The 20,063-nt window shown below is 45.0% G+C and overlaps 1 protein-coding gene and 1 long non-coding RNA gene across 2 annotated transcripts in view; both read right to left on the minus strand.

Annotated features, from left to right (window-relative positions):
- Positions 1–476: 476 nt before the first annotated feature.
- LOC138978515 (uncharacterized) overlaps positions 477–20,063 on the minus strand; it is a 308,348-nt gene continuing 288,761 nt past the window's right edge. Inside the window, exon 2 of the long non-coding RNA XR_011459713.1 lies at positions 477–625. This is a non-coding gene — a long non-coding RNA (uncharacterized lncRNA). The remainder of the gene's footprint in view (positions 626–20,063) is intronic.
- Positions 13,888–20,063, minus strand: part of LOC138979061 (uncharacterized) — a 42,534-nt gene continuing 36,358 nt past the window's right edge. Inside the window, exons 11-12 of the mRNA XM_070351872.1 lie at positions 19,549–19,695; positions 13,888–17,714 (exon numbers count right to left, since the gene is read on the minus strand). Coding sequence (XP_070207973.1) covers positions 19,555–19,695 — 141 coding nt within the window. The 3' untranslated portion in view covers positions 13,888–17,714; positions 19,549–19,554. The remainder of the gene's footprint in view (positions 17,715–19,548; positions 19,696–20,063) is intronic.

Below are 20,063 nucleotides of genomic sequence, written 5' to 3' on the forward strand. Positions count from 1 at the left end.
GAAAAAAGTGGCGATCGTTACATTGTTTAGACGGACTGGATCGCAACTTTGAAACTCGGGTCACCGTGCGTCGATCAAGGGCAAATTGACCTCGGCAACATTATAACTCACTTCAAGGGTGCACAAACTTGTATTTACAGTATACAAAATTAGGTAAACTTGTGTTTTTGTCCTGTGAAATCACAATTAGTTTCGATGCTCTTGATATCGCTATGCGGACGGACAGATCCGAATCCCCATACATTTTTTTTGCGGAGCTAGTATAAGTTAGAATTTGTGTTATGGATATCGATTGTTGTTGAAAAACAATCATTTCAATGTGTTCTGGCACTCTCAACCACCACAGCATTGATACTTGTGCATGTATGTGTTGGAATTTAGTTCTTTGTTTAGTGATGCTGTGGCAAAAGTAAATTCATCCGTCCGTATTTTGACGATCGCCACCATTCACACGCGCATAAATAAACACATTATCAAAAATTTCAACTTTTATTTTCAAAAAAGTATTTAAACAACAACTAGTTTGCATGTTAATACAACAAATACAGCAGATTCTCACAGATATGGATTTAAAAGACTAAGCAAATCTGAGACTATCAAAATGGCCTAATACCATGAAACCTGCCTAAAGCATGTGGGCTTGGTCCTCTAAAGAAAGTAAAGGCGTGTAACCTGATTTTGACCTCTTAAAATATATCTGTAAAATCTACACAATTATGCCTCATGGAGTAAAGTAACAACCAAAATATTAAACATTTTCATTCTCAAACTTTTCTTTTTGATTTTGCATACACAAAAGTTATACACCGTTAAGCTAGTATCAAACTGAGCTGCGAGTGCGACCATAGTTTGCGAATGGAATTCGCAGTCGGCAAAGAGTTGCCCTCCCTTTAAAGGCTTACTTGGGCAGAATTTTTCCTTTCATGGAATCGGTAAATATTCATGTCAACATTGATAATCGTGACATAAAAATGTTGAGTTCACTCTTACATGCTAAGTGCTGAATAATTTATACACAAACACATTTTATGCATGACTTATCTTCCCCTGTGTTTGTCCTTCCAGTGACGTGACAGTGAAATTGACCATGAAATGATGAACGCATGATTGAACAGAAAGACCCATTACAGTATTGCATTGAATGTGGTATGAAACTTTCGGATTGGGTACGAAACGAGAATTCCTCAACAGTTCACCACTCTTGTCCACCATTCCTTCACATAAATTATATACTTTTCAAGAAGAAAACCAAACTTTATATTCCAATTGTTCACAGATTTTGAGGAAACTGTGCATGTTTGTGTCTGTGTGTTCACTTTGTGTGATCAAAATAACTCTGAAACATGGAGGTTCAGCGACGTGGTCTTCATAGATTCACAAGGTTGGTTTTCTGTCTTGTTTATTTCAGGCCAAAGGAGCTTCGGCCATCAGAGGAAAACTACAAGCCTATTCCTAGCACAGTACAGCTACCACAGGTGTCTACTTTTTTCGAAGGCCTGAAAGAGCTCCATCCCTCCTCATGCTTTTTGGATGTTTGGGAGCCGCGTCAGACGCCATCTGCCCCAGCACCACCCCCTCTCAGAACTGACTCACCATCGGTTCGCCTGGCTACATTCTTGAGAGACCATCACTGTGAGTGTGCTGACTGTGACTGCAGTACTAAATTTCTTGACAGTCTGTTGTACTCCTCTTGCGAAAGACAACAAATAGAGGAAGACACAACAGGCCAACACCAAAATGAGAACTGGTTTACAATGAGAAGTGGGCTCATTACAGCATCTGTTATAAAGAAAGTTCTCAGTTCGACTAACTACGCAAATACAGCAGAACGACTTGTTAATCCATCTAGTCTGGACAACGGCAATTTGCCAGCAGCAGTGAAATTTGGGCGAACGCAAGAGCACAGAGCTCTGACCCTCTTTACTAAGCTTCATCGGTACAAACACAGAAAATGCTCTGTTCGTGTTCCTGGGTTAGTTGTGTCCGAAACGGATTCATTCTTAGCCGGTAGCCCTGATGCAGTCGTTGATTGCAGTCATTGTGGGAAGTTTGTTGTTGAAATTAAATGCCTGTATTCAAAACAGAACATGCACCCACGTCTGGCAATGAAATTGTCTGACTTTTGTGTTCTCGATAATGACAAGTATAGAGTGAAAAGGGACCATGCATACTTCTGTCAACTTCAATGTCAAATGGCTGTAACTGGACTGAAGTCAGGTGTGCTGGTGGTGTACACAAGGAAAGGTGTTGAGGTTGTGCCCATCGACTTTGATGAGGAATGGTGGGAAGCATCAAGGATGAAACTCAAGCAGTTCTACCCAACTTTTTTCCACACATGGAAAGCACATGTTTTGTCTCGCACACCAGTCTCTGTCGCAATGGATGTAGTGTCCAACACAATTGTGTCTTCTCACGTTATATCAGACACGACATCCACTGGAACAGAGACTGTTGAGTCAGAAGAGACAGACACCACATCCACTGAGACTGAAACTGTTGAGTCGGAAGAGACAACTAGGTCAGACACCACATCCACTGGGACAAAGATGGTCTCTTCTGACACAGTAGACGCTGTCCCAATGGATGTAATGTCTGACAGAATAGTATCTTCTTCCACGACAATCTCTGACCGAGTGAATGTGAATTGTGATGGACAACTCGGCATTTTGTAACCCTGTGAATGTGATAGACATGACAATTTCTGCCAGTATTGCTTCGCATCAAAAACATATTGACCATGTTCAATCGTCTATGCAACAGTTTGCTACATTTCTTCAGTCACAGAATTTCAGACTACGTGGGGAGACACCAAGTGATGGAAATTGCTTTTTTCATGCAATAAGCAATCAGCTCACTAGGACTGGACAGGGAAATTCCTCTGCAGGCTCCATAAGAAAGCTGGTTTGTGACTATTTAGATAACATGAGCCATGCCGAGCAAGTTGTTGTTGGATTGTTTATTGTGGGTAAATCTTTTGATCAATATGTAACAGATCTCCGTAAAAATGGAACAAGCGCTGATGCACTTGCTGTGGAGGGCACAAGTCGAGTACTGGGACTGTCAATAACAGTGGTTACTCAGCCAAGAAGTATTGTGATTCATGCTCCTGCATCTGCTGGTACCATGCTCTATGTTGGATACATTGCTGATTTAGAGCATTACGTCTCGGTTGAACCACATCTATTTGGAGTGACACAGTAGACACACAAGGTCAAAGAAACTGAAAAGTAAAAAAATGTCAATTTGTTTTTGCTTAAAAAGTTGAAACAAGACCAACTGCAAACTAAGCACAATAATACTTTAGGTCACAGTTTCTACCACAGCTGGGTGCATGTATTGCTGTAATTTTTTCACAGTGCCAAGACAATGACCTTCAATGCCATCATCAAGTTTGTTCTTTGGTTAAAAACAATGATTTTTGTCCGTTTGTCGAGAGAGACGCAGTTTGATGTTTGTTACTCATTGCTTAAATTCTAGCCGACTATAGAGAGCTGTACATTTTGATGAATTTGAAAACTAATATTAAATTTGAATTGATATTTTTTTTATCAAAACTAGAATTTTGGTCTCATTGTCCCAATACTAGTTACTACTAGTAGTAGTACTATACTGTGCAATGGCCTGCACACGGAATGCTAATTGGGGCTGATAGCAGCTTACCGCCATTATTCCTTGCATGATTTATTGTTATTATTTTTAATTTTGTTGAAGTGTTGAAATTCATCTTGTACATATTCCAGATATTTCCAATTCCAGCTTTTAACTGTTACCTGTCCGCTTTTTCTTACACTACAACTTTCCTCGTGTTTTTATGCGACATGCTACCTGCGATATTTAACAAAACTTCAATTTTGAGTTTACAGGGAAACTGTTTTGGGTGGTCACCTCACCCCTTGAACTCTGACCTTGACCTCTACAAAATTGTCAATTTTCAACATGTTCACTCGATTCAGTGTGGACATCCCTTTATGCTGAGAATTGTGGCGCAGGGCTAAGACAAAGGATTAAGATTTATTTTCCCCATGCATATTATACTGTATATATTATATGTTGCGTTTTAGAGACTTTGGTAAATGTAGCCAGCTTTTTGTTGTGCCGTGTTTAGCCTTTGAAAGCGCGTTCTTTCTTCATCTTCTTTCGTAATTGTCCGCCTTAACCAAGTTGTACTATCTGGGTTTACTAATGGCGAGCAGCTACGAAAAAAAAAGTATTAAAGAAAGAGAACAACTTCTCAGCGAGGCTCGATTGATTGAGGCCGTTATGTGTTCAGAACAACTTCTCGGCGAGGCTCGATTGATTGAGGCCGTTATGTGTTCAGAACAACTTCTCAGTGAGGCTCGATTGATTGAGGCCGTTATGTGTTCAGAACAACTTCTCAGCGAGGCTCGATTGATTGAGGCCGTTATGTGTTCAGAACAACTTCTCAGCGAGGCTCGATTGATTGATGCCGTTATGTGTTCAGAATGATACTGACACCCCGGGCCGGTCATATCCATTCGGCATTCCGCGTGTTGGTCCACTTCGCCACACCATAGACCATTGGTCTATGGCCACACCGAGTAGCCTCCGCGGCGGGACAGCTCACTGCAGGTCTCATTTCTGGCGTTGACCGACACTGGCACTGCTGTGTCTGACTGGTTTACTTTTCCGCATTGCCATTGGCCCTGGTCGTACAAGTTAGACTAAGATTTCAGTAATATGTTGAAACATAATCTGTAATTTCTTCTTGTTCTTAAGTCAGTCAGTTTGCCTGTTCAGTTGTCGGCGCCGCGATGCCAGTCACTGATGGACACTGTGCTATGTTAGCCTGGCCTGGTGCGGGCTGCACTGAGGCTGACATAAATACATGTAAGAAGTTCAGTTTTCCGACCTGCTAGGTCAACTTATAAAACATAAGACAGAAAAACATAATTGATTGTATTACAACCACGTGCAGTACACAGGAATGTTGCTTGGCTTGCCGGGGGTCCTGATTTGGCCTATTATGGTCCGCTGGACCCGAAAAGCAACAGCAAATAAATAAACAAGGAACTTAGTCGATAAATATCGACAGGGGGCGGACAAATGGTTTACATGTGAAATGTGTGTATATGGGTGTGGTTCTGAAACAAACAAACCATGTGAACCCCCCCATCCCACCGCTCGCGGGCTGAACGACTGACGTCACATGTCGCTTTGGTCTTTTCCTGAGAAGAACACCGCGTGTACATAATGCACAATTCGATCGCGTAGCACTGCCAATGCACATTTTCGCAACGAAAACCGTGCTACTGTTTCTTGTGTGTTAAATCTGAAAGCAATATAAGTGAACGAACAATTGAAAACTGATATCACGTTACTAAACTCCCAAAAGTAATAAATTACTTCTGACTGCGGTACACAATACGGCAGTCACCTCTGCGAATGCTGTCGAAGAATCTAACCGAAAGTAAACATTCTGGGAATCTACGCGCATCGGCCTTGACGCAAGTTCAATACTTAGCCAATGAGCGCGCCGCGGCGAAGTTGGCCGCTGTAAGTCTCGCAGCGCTGGCTGGCTGAGCGAGTTGCGTGTCCATCCTTTTTTGGTCCAAGCCGCACCGAAGACCGGATTAGTAGGTGCTTGATTTTGGTATTTTGATTTTACATAACATTAAACCTTTCTTGGGGTTCATGGTCATGGCAACAGCCATAATAATATTATATCATGTATAATATTACATTTCAGCATATTTGAATTACATGTCATCATACCAAACTGTCATACATTTTTATTCCTACATCATTCTGATTGATCACAACCAAACCTACTATCAGTGGACACATCCAAATGTAAGCGCCTGTTCTTGACAACTTTTAATCGATCTAAAAATAGCAACTTGCTGGGCCCTCTGCCGCCAACAGACACTGTTTGGCCTGTAGGGAAAATGTACAATGTATTTTCTGATTTGTGCACAAAAGCTTTATTTCTTTTTTCTTTTTTTTAACATAACAATGTTTAATGTCACTGTATGTTTAAAAGACCATGGTCATATTTGTAAAAAAAATGTTAAATTAGAAAATAAATAACATTTTGGTTCATGATTTTTCCTACACCTGTGCTAAAAATAAGAAATAAAAATGTCGGGTATATAAGTCTCTCAAATACAGCTAGGTATGAATGGCTCGGTTTGAGTTTGTTGCAGTTGACCCTGCACAATGCGACATAACCTGTTTTTGTTGAACAATTTTGACGTCACCCCTCCCATAGGGTGACGTATTTCACAACTTCCTGTGTTACACAAACTCTGTGATGACCAATTTTGACGTCACCCCTCCCATAGGGTGACGTATTTCACAACTTTCTACAGATGAACAATGTTGCCTTCACCCCTCCCATAGGGTGACGGATGTCACAACTTCCTGTGTACACAAACTGATGACGTATTTCACAACAAAATGGCGCTGCCCATGGTCAACCTCTAAACTAACCGTATAGAATGGGGGCGTCCTCGCCCCCATAATAATGCTTGGCTTGAGTACACTGCGGCGCACACACACGCATGGACGCACGAACACACACGCCCGCCCGCCAGCAGGCACCCACACAACAAACAACTTGACAAACTGACACACGAAGACATACACACACGCACCCGCGCGCACACACATGACTCCGGCACACGCAAACAAACACACGTGTGTGTTGGTATTTCTGTGTGAATAAACTGATGTGTTTGTGTTTAGGTTTGAACAAAAACAACACTTATCCGCGTGTGCGTTCGCGTGAGTGTGTTCAAGTGTGTGGCGGTGTGAATTTGAGTCAGTGTTTGCGTGTGTCTTTGTCTCTGTGGTTTTGAAGCATGTGAGAAAGATGATAACTTTTAATATTTAATGACAGACAAACAGCGATCATCAAAGTGACAGTTGGCGTCCATTTCAGCACTGCGAAGCGCTCTTGCGTGACATCTTCGCGACTTTGTTTATCTGTGTATGGATGTGTGTGTGTGTGTGTGTGTGTGTGCGTGCGTGTATTTGTGTGCATGTGTCTGTAAATATGTGTTAAGGGAGGGGGGAAGAATGCGTTTGGCTTCATAGTACTTGCATACGAATCACTATCGCTAATCGATCGATGTTCACACAAAAAAGAAAAAAAAGCGCAGGATTTTTTTTCTAGTCATAGTCTGAGTCTGTTCGTGTAGACCCGACACTTGGCCACAAATAGCACCTGGTTTTCAAAGAAATCATAACGTCGATTTCGTGCGAATGAGCTTTTGCCAAACAACCCTTTTTAACACTAAGTGATCTATGCTCATTTGCTGGAGTATTAAATGCTTTGGCGAATAATTTTAATGTAATGATCTTGTTGAAAAATGAATTGCCTCCACAAGTGTCTTTACCTTGTTAAAAAAAAAAAAGAGCATCTTTACGATTTTTGTAGCGTGTCACGTGAAGTGACACGTTTTGCCTGCATTCACGACTCGCTTGACCCCTTCCCTGTATAACCCAATTTATGAAAAGTAAAAAAACAAAAACGACTAAATACTATGCTGATGCACTAATCCAAAATTTTAATAATAAATTTTCATTTAATTAATATACTTACCCAACTCACATATAGCAATTAACTCTAGTTCAGTGCTGGTAACGCTGTACGCGTTCCCCTTGGTAACAAGGGAGACCACCCTAAAAAAGAGTGATCCATCCCATAATATCAGACCGATGTCCGGTCCAACATCCGTATGCGTGCGCATACGCCGCCATTTGTATCATTCGAACGAAGCCCAACTCACTACTTTTTTAGAACCCAATACCACCACAGCGGGGAGGCGGGAGGGTTTAAACGATGTGAGTTGGGTAAGTATATTAATTAAATGAAAATTTATTATTAAAATTTTGGATTAAATTACATATTATTACCCAACTCACATATAGCAGATTGCTACTATAGGTGGTGGGTACTTACCAAAAACTAGGCACGCAGGACTTGTCCCGCCGCTACCATGGCAGGCAGCGCGGAGCTTCCATCCTGCCTTACAGAAGAGACGTCTCTGAGGTAATAATTGACGAAGATGTCCTCAGAGCGCCAGTACGCAGCTTCCAGTACCTCGGCTAGCTTGCCGGACCGAAGAACTGCCACTGAGGATGCCCAGGCTCTCGCCTCATGGGTTCTAGCCGCGGTGAGAGGCAACACTGCCCTAACGTCACCCGACTGCAATTGCCACCAGGCATATGCTCGTTTGATCAGAGTGGAGATCCATTTGGTCAGAGTCACCTTCGCTATATCCTTACACCTAGCCGTGTTTAAAGATATGAAAAGAAGTTTTTGACTTTCTGACCTAACAGGCCGAGTTCGAGACAGGTAACATCAGAGAGCTCTCACGGGACAATTTGCAATATCAGGATCTCCAGGAGCCAAAATCTTGCTCAAGGGTGGAATGCGCAAGATTGGAGAAAGCTGGCCAGGTTTCTGGTTTTTCGCGAGAAAGCCGGGAACAAATTTGAGAGAAATGGAACCATCCTTCTCGAACGCAAAATCCTTGTCTAAACCCGACAAAGAGTGCACCTCACTACCTCTCCTCGAAGTAGAGAGAAGCGTTAAAAACACAGTCTTACGCGTCAATTCAGCCAAACTGGCTGACAAAAGAGGCTCGAACTCATCCGAGGCTAAAAAACGTAAGACCAAAAACAAATCCCACGCAGGGAGAAGCGATTTTGAACGAGCTGCTAAAAGGGCAGCCCCCTTAATAACACTAGCGATAACCCCTCCGAGCGAAATTTTGTGGCCTAATTGCGCGAGGGTCGAAGAGATCGCAGACCTCCGGACCCTAATAGAAGAGGGAGAAGCCCCCTGATCAGCCAACCAAGACAGATGGTTGGCTACATGAATAGACCTAGGTGAAAGAGGTTTAACCCCGTTAAGCGCGCACCACCTAGACCAAGAAGCCCAGTGCGATGAGTAAACCGAAGAAGTCGATTTTCTATGTGCATGTCCAACGAATCTCAGAGTAGAGGAAGAGGCCCCTGCCCTACGCAAAGCGCTTCGGACAGAATCCACGCGTGAAGGGCCAGGATCTGTGGGTTCTCGTGCTGAACGCCAGACCGAGGCTGCACGAGATCTCCTCTTTTCAGGGCGAGAGGGATCGGGGGCCGAACTGCTAGACGCAGTAGGTCGGGAAACCAGTGCTGGCTTGGCCACAGAGGAGCGACCAGAACCAGCGCTGGTTTCTCCAAGTCCACTTTCCTGAGGACTTTGCCTAAGAGGCAGAACGGAGGGAAGGCATACGCCGGAAGATCTGACCAATCCACTTCCAGAGCATTCACCTTCCAGGCCAGAGGATCCGGGAAGGGGGACACAAAGAGAGGAAGTCTCGCCGAAAACCTCGTCGCAAAGAGATCTATCTTGGGCTTGTCGATCTGCGACCAAAGCCGCTGCAAAGACTGGTGTGTGAGAGTCCACTCTGAATGAACAATCCTGTCCCCTCTGCTCAAAGTGTCTGCAAGGACGTTTAGACTGCCCTTCAAGTACACCGCTGACAACAGAATGTGCTGGGCGTGACACCACTTGAGAATGCGACATGCAATGTCGGAAAGACTGTGAGACCGAGTCCCCCCCTGCTTGTTCACATACGACGCGACAGACATGTTGTCGGTGTGAAGACGTACATGACTGCCCTCCAGGAAAGGCTTGAACGCTAGAAGCGCCAGGGAAACGGCCTCCAACTCCAGTACATTGATATGTAGGGAGGCCTGAGAGCAATCCCAAACTCCCGAAACCATGTGCTCGTCCAGATGAGCACCCCACCCCGTCAGAGATGCGTCCGTAAACAACTCTCCGGCGGTGGACGAACAATGGGAACTCCCAGGAACAAATCCGGAAGAAGCCACACACCTGTGGTCTGCTGAAACCAAGTTCCCAGTGCGATCGGAACACTCCTGTCCTGGGATGTCTGATCCCACCTTGACTGCAGGGAGGCCTGAAAAGGCCTCTTGTGAACCCTGCCCAACGGAATGAGGGAAGCCATGGATTCCATCTGACCCAGAACCGAAGTCAGAACCCTTGCACTGGCATGATTCTCTCCGTAGAGAGACCGAATCAGACCCTGAAGCTTGTCGATCCGCCTTTGAGACGGACGGACAGACCACCGAAGTGTGTCGAATTCCATGCCCAGGTACGTAAACGTCTGGGATGGATCCAACTCGGATTTTGTCAGGTTGACAGAGAAACCCAGCTGTGCCGCCCGGCTCAGCACCCTCTGCGTATGAGCCTCGCAAAGACCCCTGTTCTGGTGAAGGATTAACCAATCGTCTAGGTAAGCTCTGAGACGGATGCCTTCCTGTCTCACAAGAGCGCAAAGCTGCCTGACCACAATCGTGAAAATCCAAGGAGCTAAAGACAGGCCGAACGGCAGAGCCCTGAACTAGTAAGCTTTGCCGCCCCAAGGGAAGCGAAGCCACTTCCTGTCCGAGACATGTATGAGGACGTGAAAGTAAGCGTCTGTTAGATCGATCGACGTTGCCCAATCTCCCGGCCGTAAGGCCTCCCGAACCGAAGATGGAGTTTCCATGGTAAACTTGATTACTCTCAGAAACTTGTTCAAAGGAGAAAGATCTAACACAGGCCTCCACGCCCCCGAGGCTTTCGGCACTACGAAAAGTCTGCCGTAAAACCCCGGGGACCGCGCGTCCAAGATCTCCTCTATAGCTCCTTTGAGCAGCAGAGCCGAGACCTCCTCCTGGACCGCGTTCCGTGCCACCAAATCCTTTGGCGCCCTGCAGGGCGGGATTATCCTGACCAGGGGAGCCTTCTGCCCTGACCAGAGAAGCCGGAACCCCGAACGCACTATCCCAGTGACCCACTTGCTGGCCACCAGTTGCAGCCAGGAAGAAAGGGCCCTGGACGGGCCGCCCGCTACAACCAGCGCGGGAGCCACCGGGATGTGCTGTTCGGGGAAGTTTCATTGGGGGTGAGGCTTACGCCCCGACCCCCTGGAACCCCCAAAAGACTGACCCCTCTTAGGGTATGGAGCTCCACGCCCCCTACCCCTGGAGGAGAATGACTGCTTCTGGGCCTTCCCACCACCAGACGAGGACGTCTGAGGCTTAGCTGAAGAAAACGCCTGCGTCTGAGGCTTGCCCTGAGGCTTCTGGAAGCCCTGTGAAGCCAAACGCGCGATCGCTACATCCCGCGCGTCTTGCGTCTCTTTCTGGAGGGCATCGAAAGACGCTTGCCCTAAGAGAGACCCCTCAGCAAAAGGGGAGACCTTCAGCCTCTCAATGGTCGCGGTATCCCGAAATCTGGACCCCGTCAAAAAGGCTGACCTCCTTGAATGCACTGCGTGAGTATACAGCCTGGCAGACAAAGCAACCTGTTCTCTAGTCACCTTGCCCAGCGTAGCCAGCAGTGTCGAAACATCTGTCGGCGACGCGTCAAAACGAAATTCAAAAGGATCGAGAGATGTGGCAATCGATCTGGACAAGGACCTTTGCAGAGACTCTGACAGGGACGTGAGCTCCAGCAAAGACCTTCCAACTTCCTCCAAAGCTGCGAGAGAACCGTCAGTACATGGGACAACTCTATCCCTATTGTAACCATCTTCTCTCAAAGCAGCAAGTTCCGGCGTCACCGGAAGTGCCCCTGACGGCAGAGCAAAAGTGTCAATCAGCTTCAAAGGATAAGGGTTAAGCTTGAACTTCGGAACACCGGAAGCAGCTCGAGCCCCAGGCTGAGCCAGCCAAGAGACAACGTCTTCCGGGGCCTCGCCGTGCTGAACCAACAACGGCACCGCCGGTTTGCGTTTCCCACACAAAACGTTTGCCATTTCGTAGGCAATAGTTGACGATTCCCGGAAGCGGAAGCGAGGCCGTTGCTCCTGTGCACTCCGGAAATCGTCAAAAGCAGAACGAGGTGGGTGAAGCTGAACCTTGTCCTTCACCACCCCTTCCGGAAAGTATCTGAACGCCGTTTCCGCCGCCAGCGCCACTGCGGCTGACAGCTTCACGGGCAAATTCAGTTATGAATCCTCTACCACTGAGGCATCCCCGTCGTCCGCCCTACCCTCCGACTCGAGATCAAGCTCGGAGCCAGGAGGCAGAACATCAGACAGTTTATCGTCGGCAGAACCGACCACTTCCTGCCCCCTGGGCGGAAGAGGACTAAAACGGTCCCCGATATTCTCGTCAAGAGACCTACGGATACGTTCGTCCTTTCGCTGCTCATAAGAACTCTCACGGCCTCCAACACACGAGAGAGCCCCCTGAGCTCGCACACCGGCAAGCGGTGTAGACATACCTTGTACTGGTGTCACATTCAGGAGAGACACCAAGTTGGTACCCCCATCCTGCGAAGCATGGACATCCGCCCGAGTCACAGTCGCCGAAGGCTTAGCGGAAGTCGAAGCCGGAACTGCAGGAGACTGCCGTAACTGTGCTAAGGAAAGAACATCAGAAACACCCGACGGAAGAGCACGCAATTCCTCCCGAGTGGAAGATAATTCCGACGCTAATGTCGAAACTTGAGCGCTCAGCGTCAACAACAAAGACGCAACTTCAACTGGCGCTAACCCAGGGCAGCCAGCTGAAGTTGAAGCAGAAGAAGCTACGCCCGAAATACTACTCTTGTCAGAACGTAAACAAGTCTGACCGGAAGTTAAACTGGCGTCTGCTAGCACGGGAGATTTAACAGAAGTTGAATCAGAAGAAACAGACGCGGATTTTCCTGCGCCCTTATCTTTCCTCGAGCTAATTTTTGGAGGCGTATCGTCAGGTACCTGCCTCGAACTAGGCTTCCGTTTAGCGCTATCAACAAGCGCAGCCTCCGCCATAGCAAACAACTCACGAAAAATTTCACAGAAAACAATTTCAGAAAAATTTCACAAGTACAAACGAGCGACGAAAACGTCGCTAAAGTTATAACAAAACGGAAAGATCTCACCACACAGCGTAGGTACAGGTGTAAAGTTAGGCGACGACCAAGGGGAGATGCCAAAGCCAAAGACTATGGCGAAAAGCTGAAGACAGCAGGAGCGTACATCAGGAGCGTCCTTCCCAGTTGAACCGCTGAGAGAGAATGATACAAATGGCGGCGTATGCGCACGCATACGGATGTTGGACCGGACATCGGTCTGATATTATGGGATGGATCACTCTTTTTTAGGGTGGTCTCCCTTGTTACCAAGGGGAACGCGTACAGCGTTACCAGCACTGAACTAGAGTTAATTGCTATATGTGAGTTGGGTAATAATACAATTTGAAAAATCACTTGCAACTGTGGGCGTGAAGGAAACTGTTCTTTCGCCGGGTACTGTACATGTGTTTATAATGCAGAATGCTGTCTTACAGGTGAAAGCAGGTATCTTAAAAATGCACACTTTGTGTGTGTGTTTGTTTGCGTGCGTGCTTGTGTGTGCGATGTCAACCTTTCGGGTGTTGAGGAGGAATATTTTTGCTTTCAAGCCCATGCTTCATTTAAGTTCCAATTTCAAAATATATGAAATAAGAGACAGAGAGTGCAAGTTAGTTCCTGCAGTTAAAGGCACACTCCTTCATTGATAACATGTATCACTATCTCAAATATGGCCAGGCTCTTAAATGAGATAAAACCATCTCTCCAGTTTAAGACACAAACCAAAAATGAACAGCCTAGGTGCTCTCTGTCAACAGTGGACATTTTCTGACTAATTAATGTCATTAAAACAAACCAATGGCCTTCAAGAAATTATTTCAAACAAAATCCAAATCAGCACAAGTAGTCAAGGTATTGATTTTGAATGTGTCCAAGTGATGATCTTATCCTATATAACTAGGTTAGAGATTGCTTGGATCTCAATTGTTTTCATTAGGAGTGAGCCTTTACCCACTGGAGCCTGTTGTGCACTTCACCCATAATCAGAGAGATATAGAGAAAAGACAACCTGGTAACACAACAAACAAGTTCAGTAACACTGATTTAATAAGTAAAGCTTGCAAAACCTTTCTCTGACATGTTCATTTACCTGCCAAAAGTACCATGTTGAATAGACGAGTTAGAAGAAAAAAACGCTTTTAGGTTTGTATGTGTTGTGGAAGGGTGACCTTTTCTTGCAAAACCTATGACAAACAAAGGAGGGGCCAATCAATAGTGAGGGGTGTTTGTTTGTTTATTTGTTGCTTAACGTCCAGCCGACTACGCAGAGCCATATCAGGACGAGGAAGGGGGGGATGAAGGGGGCCACTTGTCAAGCGATTCCTGTTTACAAATGCACTAACCCATTACTTGTGTCCCAGCAGGCTTTAGTAAAACTAAATTAATACCTACTGGAAGATTACCAGTTTCCAGTATGTTAAAATAGGCTTAACCTATCTACTGCTGGACTTACATCAGAACACTAACAGATTAAACTATACATGAATCGCGAGACAAGCGGCAAGAGAAGAGATTTTTGGAAAAAATACAGGTGAATGAGCAAGAAGGCAGAAAAAAGAAAAGAATTCATGAAGAAAAAGAGAGCATGACAGGAAAGAGGAACCAAAAATCTACCTAACAGCAAACTAGAAAGCTCCTGCGGTTCCAAAAACAGGAGGGGCCTTTAATTTCATAACCGCAGTGCCCCACTGCGGGAAGTGATCAGTATGTATTCTCAATACAATGTAATTAGTATGTATTCTCAATACAATGTAATCAGCATGTATTCTCAATACAATGTAATCCGCATATATTCTCAATAAAATGCAATCAGTATGTACACAACATGTCAAAGGTACCATGTGCTAACGAAATCCCTGCACAAAAATCTTGAGACCCACAAAGGAAACGATTTTTGGAAATAACTCTTTCGGGTTTGCATGGGTTCTGCAAGAGTGAGTACCCTTGCATTTGCACAGACAAACATTGCCATGTGCTTCCTGTACATGCGTTTCTTCTACTTCTTCTTCAGCGTTCCAGAATTTTCTGGTGACGTGTGAGCTCGTTTGCCCATTTGGGTTCCCCACACTATACTCTGAGAGCACAGTCAGCTTCACTCCGCTTTCGTTGAGTAGGCTTGCTGGGTATTTCCGTGTTTCCATAACCCACCGAACTCCGACATGGATTACAGGATCTTTTCCGTGCGCACTTGGTCTTGTGCTTGTGTGTACACACGAAGGGGGTGAAGACACTAAGCAGGTCTGCACATAAGTTGACCCGGACGATTGGAAAAATCTCCACTCTTAACCCACCAGGCGGCAGCGACCGGGATTCGAACTCACGACCTCCCGATTAGGAGGCCGACGTCTTACCACCACGCCACTGCGCCCGTCACATGCGTTTCACAACCCATACAAACCCGACATAGTTATTTCCGGAATTCGTCTATTGGATCATGTGCTCACATGGTATATAAACACAAGTGCTATCCCCAAACCTCTTCTCTCTGTATCATTGAAAGTTCAGTCACTATTTTGTTCAACTCAATATATAGCCTGTTACTTGATCTAGTACTTTTCGTCTTGTACTATCTTGACTGAACTAAGGACTGGGTGGCCGAGTGGTAACGCACTTTCCTAACCTAGGTGGTGGGTTCAAGTGCTAGTCTTTCGGATGAGACGAAAAACCGAGGTCCCTTCGTGTACACTACATTGGGGTGTGCACGTTAAAGATCCCACGATGGACAAAAGGGTCTTTCCTGGCAAAATTGTATAGGCATAGATAAAAATGTCCACCAAAATACCCGTGTGACTTGGAATAATAGGCCGCGAAAAGTAGGATATGCTCCGAAATGGCAGCGATCTGCTGGCCGATGTGAATGCGTGATGTATTGTGTAAAAAACTTCCATCTCACACGGCATAAATAAATTCCTGCGCCTTGAATATGTGCGCGATATAAATTGCATAAAAAAAAACATTAAAAAAAATAAAAATCCCTACGCTTAGAACTGTACCCACGGAATACGCGCGATATAAGCCTCATATTGATTGATTGATTGATTAAATAAAGGACACTTTCTGTAGTTCTTGTCTATTATCTTGACCTAATTATAACTGTCATGACAGGCCACCTGCAATGTAGGAACGCTTTTAGTCGGTCCAAAGGGTGTCTTCTCATCACTGGCACCACTGTACATGATGTGCACGATTTGGACAAAACACTGCTTCCTAAGCTCACAACACCACACAGTATCACCATCACACAAGATAATTATTTTTTTGAAGTGAGCCCTACAACAGCTAAGCTTAACCACAACAAGAAGAGATGATTGAGGTTTCAACTTCACATGATGGTCGAAATAAAGGAAGCATCTATCTCCCAAAGCTTTGATGACTTTACACTTGCTTATCCTCGCAAACAATTTCACTGCCAAGAGTCTTCTTCTTCTTCGTTTATGGGCTTAGACTCCCACGTACACTCGTGTTTTTGCACGAGTGGAATTTTACGTGTATGACCGTTTTTACCCCGCCATTTAGGCAGCCATACGCCGCTTTCGGAGGACGCATGCTGGATATTTTCGTGTTTCTATAACCCACCAAACTCTGACATGGATTACAGGATCTTTTCCGTGCGCACTTGGTCTTGTGCTTGCGTGTACACACGAAGGGGGATAAGCCACTAGCAGGTCTGCACATAAGTTGACCTGGGAGATCGGAAAAATCTCCACACTTAACCCACCAGGCGGCCGGGCCGGGATTCGAACCCTCGACCTTCCGATCAAGAGGCCGACGTCTTACCACCCCGCCACAGCGCCCGTCACTGCCAAGAGTAAGATAGTATACATACTTAAAACCAAGCAAACAAGAAAGAAAAGTAGCAAGAAAATTTAGCGTCATAACAGCAATTTGCCAATTACAACTTACGTGCCAATTACATTGTACAGTGCAACCCCCCTTTAAAGACCCCCCAATTTAAGACTTCCTCCTTTTTAAGACCTTGTTTTCGCAGACTTTCTGTTTAAAACCTCTGTAAAATTACCCCCATTTTGGGCGGGGATGTAGCTCAGTCGGTAGCGCGCTGGATTCGTATCCAGTTGGCCGCTGTCAGCGTGAGTTCGTCCCCACGTTCGGCGAGAGATTAATTTCTCAGAGTCAACTTTGTGCGCAGACTCTCCTCGGTGTCCGAACACCCCCGTGTGTACACGCAAGCACAAGACCAAGTGCGCATGAAAAAGATCCTGTAATCTATGTCAGAGTTCGGTGGGTTATAGAAACATGAAAATACCCAGCATGCTTCATCCGAAAGCGGCGTATGGCTGCCTAAATGGCGGGGTAAAAACGGTCATACACGTAAAAGCCGTGGGAGTTTCAGCCCATGAACGAACAAACAAACAAACCCCCATTTTAAGACTCACTCCTTTTTAAGACCCGATTTTCTCAGATTTGTGGAGGTCTTAAAAGGGTACTCATATTTTTAGTAACCACAGGAATGGGACTTGAGGAAAAACGAAAAAAGCTTCCATGGTTGTGGCCTCCGCAAAAAAGCAGCAATACTACCAACATTGAATGAAATCTTATGAATTCTTTGGGTGTAACCCACCTCAACCTCCTGGGGTTAGGCGATTGTTCAGACAAGTATGTGCAATAAGTAAGTAAGAGTATGTGCAATCTATAGCGTATTTACGTGAATCAGTGTTCAAATCCCACTCTTGTAACCAGTGGTAGCAGCAGTTTGTCCAGACAAGTCTTGAAGTAGCACAGCACAGCTGCACCCAAGATGAGATGAACGATGAAGAAAATGTAATAACAATAATGCTGACAGGACGGAGAAGATGTGGTTGGTAAGAGCAACCCCATTTCGATGATCAGGTCACTGCAAATGAATAAATTGTGTAAAATATGGTAATCTGAAAGAGTCATTTAGTCTCAGAATGTAGAACTATAATTGCTCTACTGTATTGAAGTATAATTTCCTTTTCTCAAAAATAGAAGTCACGATCCAAAACACTTACCACAATACAAGTTAAAAACACAACAACAACAAGACTCCAAATTTACATAAAACATTTTTAAAGGTGTCTATATATATATATACACTAGTGTCTGTCTGTCTGTCTGTCTGTCTGTTCGCGATGCACGGCCAAAGTTCTCGGTGGATCTTTTTCAAATTTGGACACCGTATTCAGCTACACCCCGGACACAACCTCATCGATGAGATATTTCAACACGTGCTCTCAGCGCGCAGCGCTGTGTGCGCTAAACCGATTTTTGTTTTTTTGTTTTTTTGTTGTCGGGATCCACTACCAGTAACTCTTCCTTATCTTCTCCAGTGTTTTCAGCCGCGATTGACTCCCTTCCTCCGTGTGGCGTCAATCCATATTCCCGTTACTACGTTACTATTTTTAGAAGGTCACTGCATGTTACTATTTTTAGAAGGTCTCCAGTGTTTTGCGCGTTTATCTCCTTTCCTTCGTGCACCCGGCACAGGCACAGCCTGGTATTCGGCTCTACTTCTTCCCGGCGAAGCGGGTAATCATCTAGTTCTAAATAAGCTCATACCCAGTCTTTTATATAAAAGACAATTAGTAAAAGGGAAAACATTTTTTTTTTTTTTTTCATTTTCATTATTGTCCCATCGCTGGGAAATTCGGGTCGCTTCCTCCCAGTGGAAAGCTAGCAGCAACGGAGTCGCGCTACCCAGGTGTCTGCGTGTTTAGGTGTATTCAGCCACCTGCACTTATGGCAGAATGACCAAGGTCTTTTACGTGCCATTGTGATGACACGGGGGTGGGACATGGCTTCCGTCTCTGGGTCTGCACATAAAGTTGACCTGTGTCCGTCCCGGCCCGAATTCGAACCTGCGACCTTCTGATCACAAGTCCAGTGCTCTACCAACTGAGCTACCGGGCCCCCTGTCTTCCAATTTTTTGTATATCGCCAATGACCAAACTGAATACTCGCATACTTTCATAGAGTAACCCTAAGGCCCCCCCCCCCCCCCCCCCCCCCCCCAAAAAAAAAAATAGTCTGTTTACGGTATCCCGACCGACCCTATTTTTTTGCGCGACCCATGACTTTTTTGGGGCATTTGGGGAAGAAGAAAAAAAATTAAAAAAAAAAAAAATTGGCAAAATAACTGAAAAATATGTTTTTTTGGAGGAAAAAAAAAAAAAAAAAAATCCCGACCTACCGACCCTACTTTTTTTTGCCTATGTTACCGTAAACATTTTTGTTGTTGGGGGGGGGGGGGGGCTAATGACCACTGGAAAAACTGGAAAAAGGTCAGAAACTTCAGGCCTTGCTCCAATAGAAACTGGACACTCAGTCACAACAGTAAATCAAATGAATTACAAGAATGGGGTGATGACTTTACAACTGCATTACCCATGAATGCAAATGACATACAGTCAGCTAATAGGTGACATACATAGAGTGCCGCCCCTCCCCCCCCCCCCCCCCCCCTCAAATTTAGAGACAATTCTTATCTACATTTTCTGTTCAGAACCTCCATAAATCTACCGCCATTTTAAGACTTCCTCTGATTTTCCCAGAATTTTAGAGGTCGTAAAAAGGGACTTTCAAGGCATCAAATCGACAAACAAAGAAGAAACAAAAATAAAACAAAACCACACAAACAAACAAAAAACAATGACAAAACAACCAATCAACGACAATTTTTTTTTTAAAGGGAAAGGAGGGGTACTTACCCATCATCAGACAGAAGGAGCACCAATGCCAGGGTAGAAAAAGAGGTAGGGCTGACGCAGGGAACTCTTGTACTCAGACATCTGTGACATACGGTCCATCTCACTCTGGGGCGTTCTGGACACTTTGCGAGATACATCAGAGTTGACCTGTGCCAAAAAATAAACCATCAGGTAATAAAACCAGATAATGCACAGCGTCACATAATGTTGAAAAATAAGTGACCGCCTGTAAAAGAAAAGAAGATTGAAATGACTTTTCTGTTTTGGTCTGCTCCTCTTGTGCTATACGAGGGCTGTTCCATTATTATTTAGAATCCAGACTCCTGGCAATATGACGTTCAATACAAAATCATGCCGTCAAATAGTGGACTATCGTGAGGCTTGACACAAAAAATGAAGTTCCAGAGTTATTTCGTTTCCACATAATCGACTCGGGAAGTTACTGACTGAGCAATGTATGAGATTGCGCCATAAAGCTCAAAACTCGTGATTTCCAAGCATACAATAACTACAAA

The sequence above is a fragment of the Littorina saxatilis genome, linkage group LG10 (assembly GCF_037325665.1).
Source record: "Littorina saxatilis isolate snail1 linkage group LG10, US_GU_Lsax_2.0, whole genome shotgun sequence".
In the NCBI taxonomy this organism is placed as follows: domain Eukaryota; kingdom Metazoa; phylum Mollusca; class Gastropoda; order Littorinimorpha; family Littorinidae; genus Littorina; species Littorina saxatilis.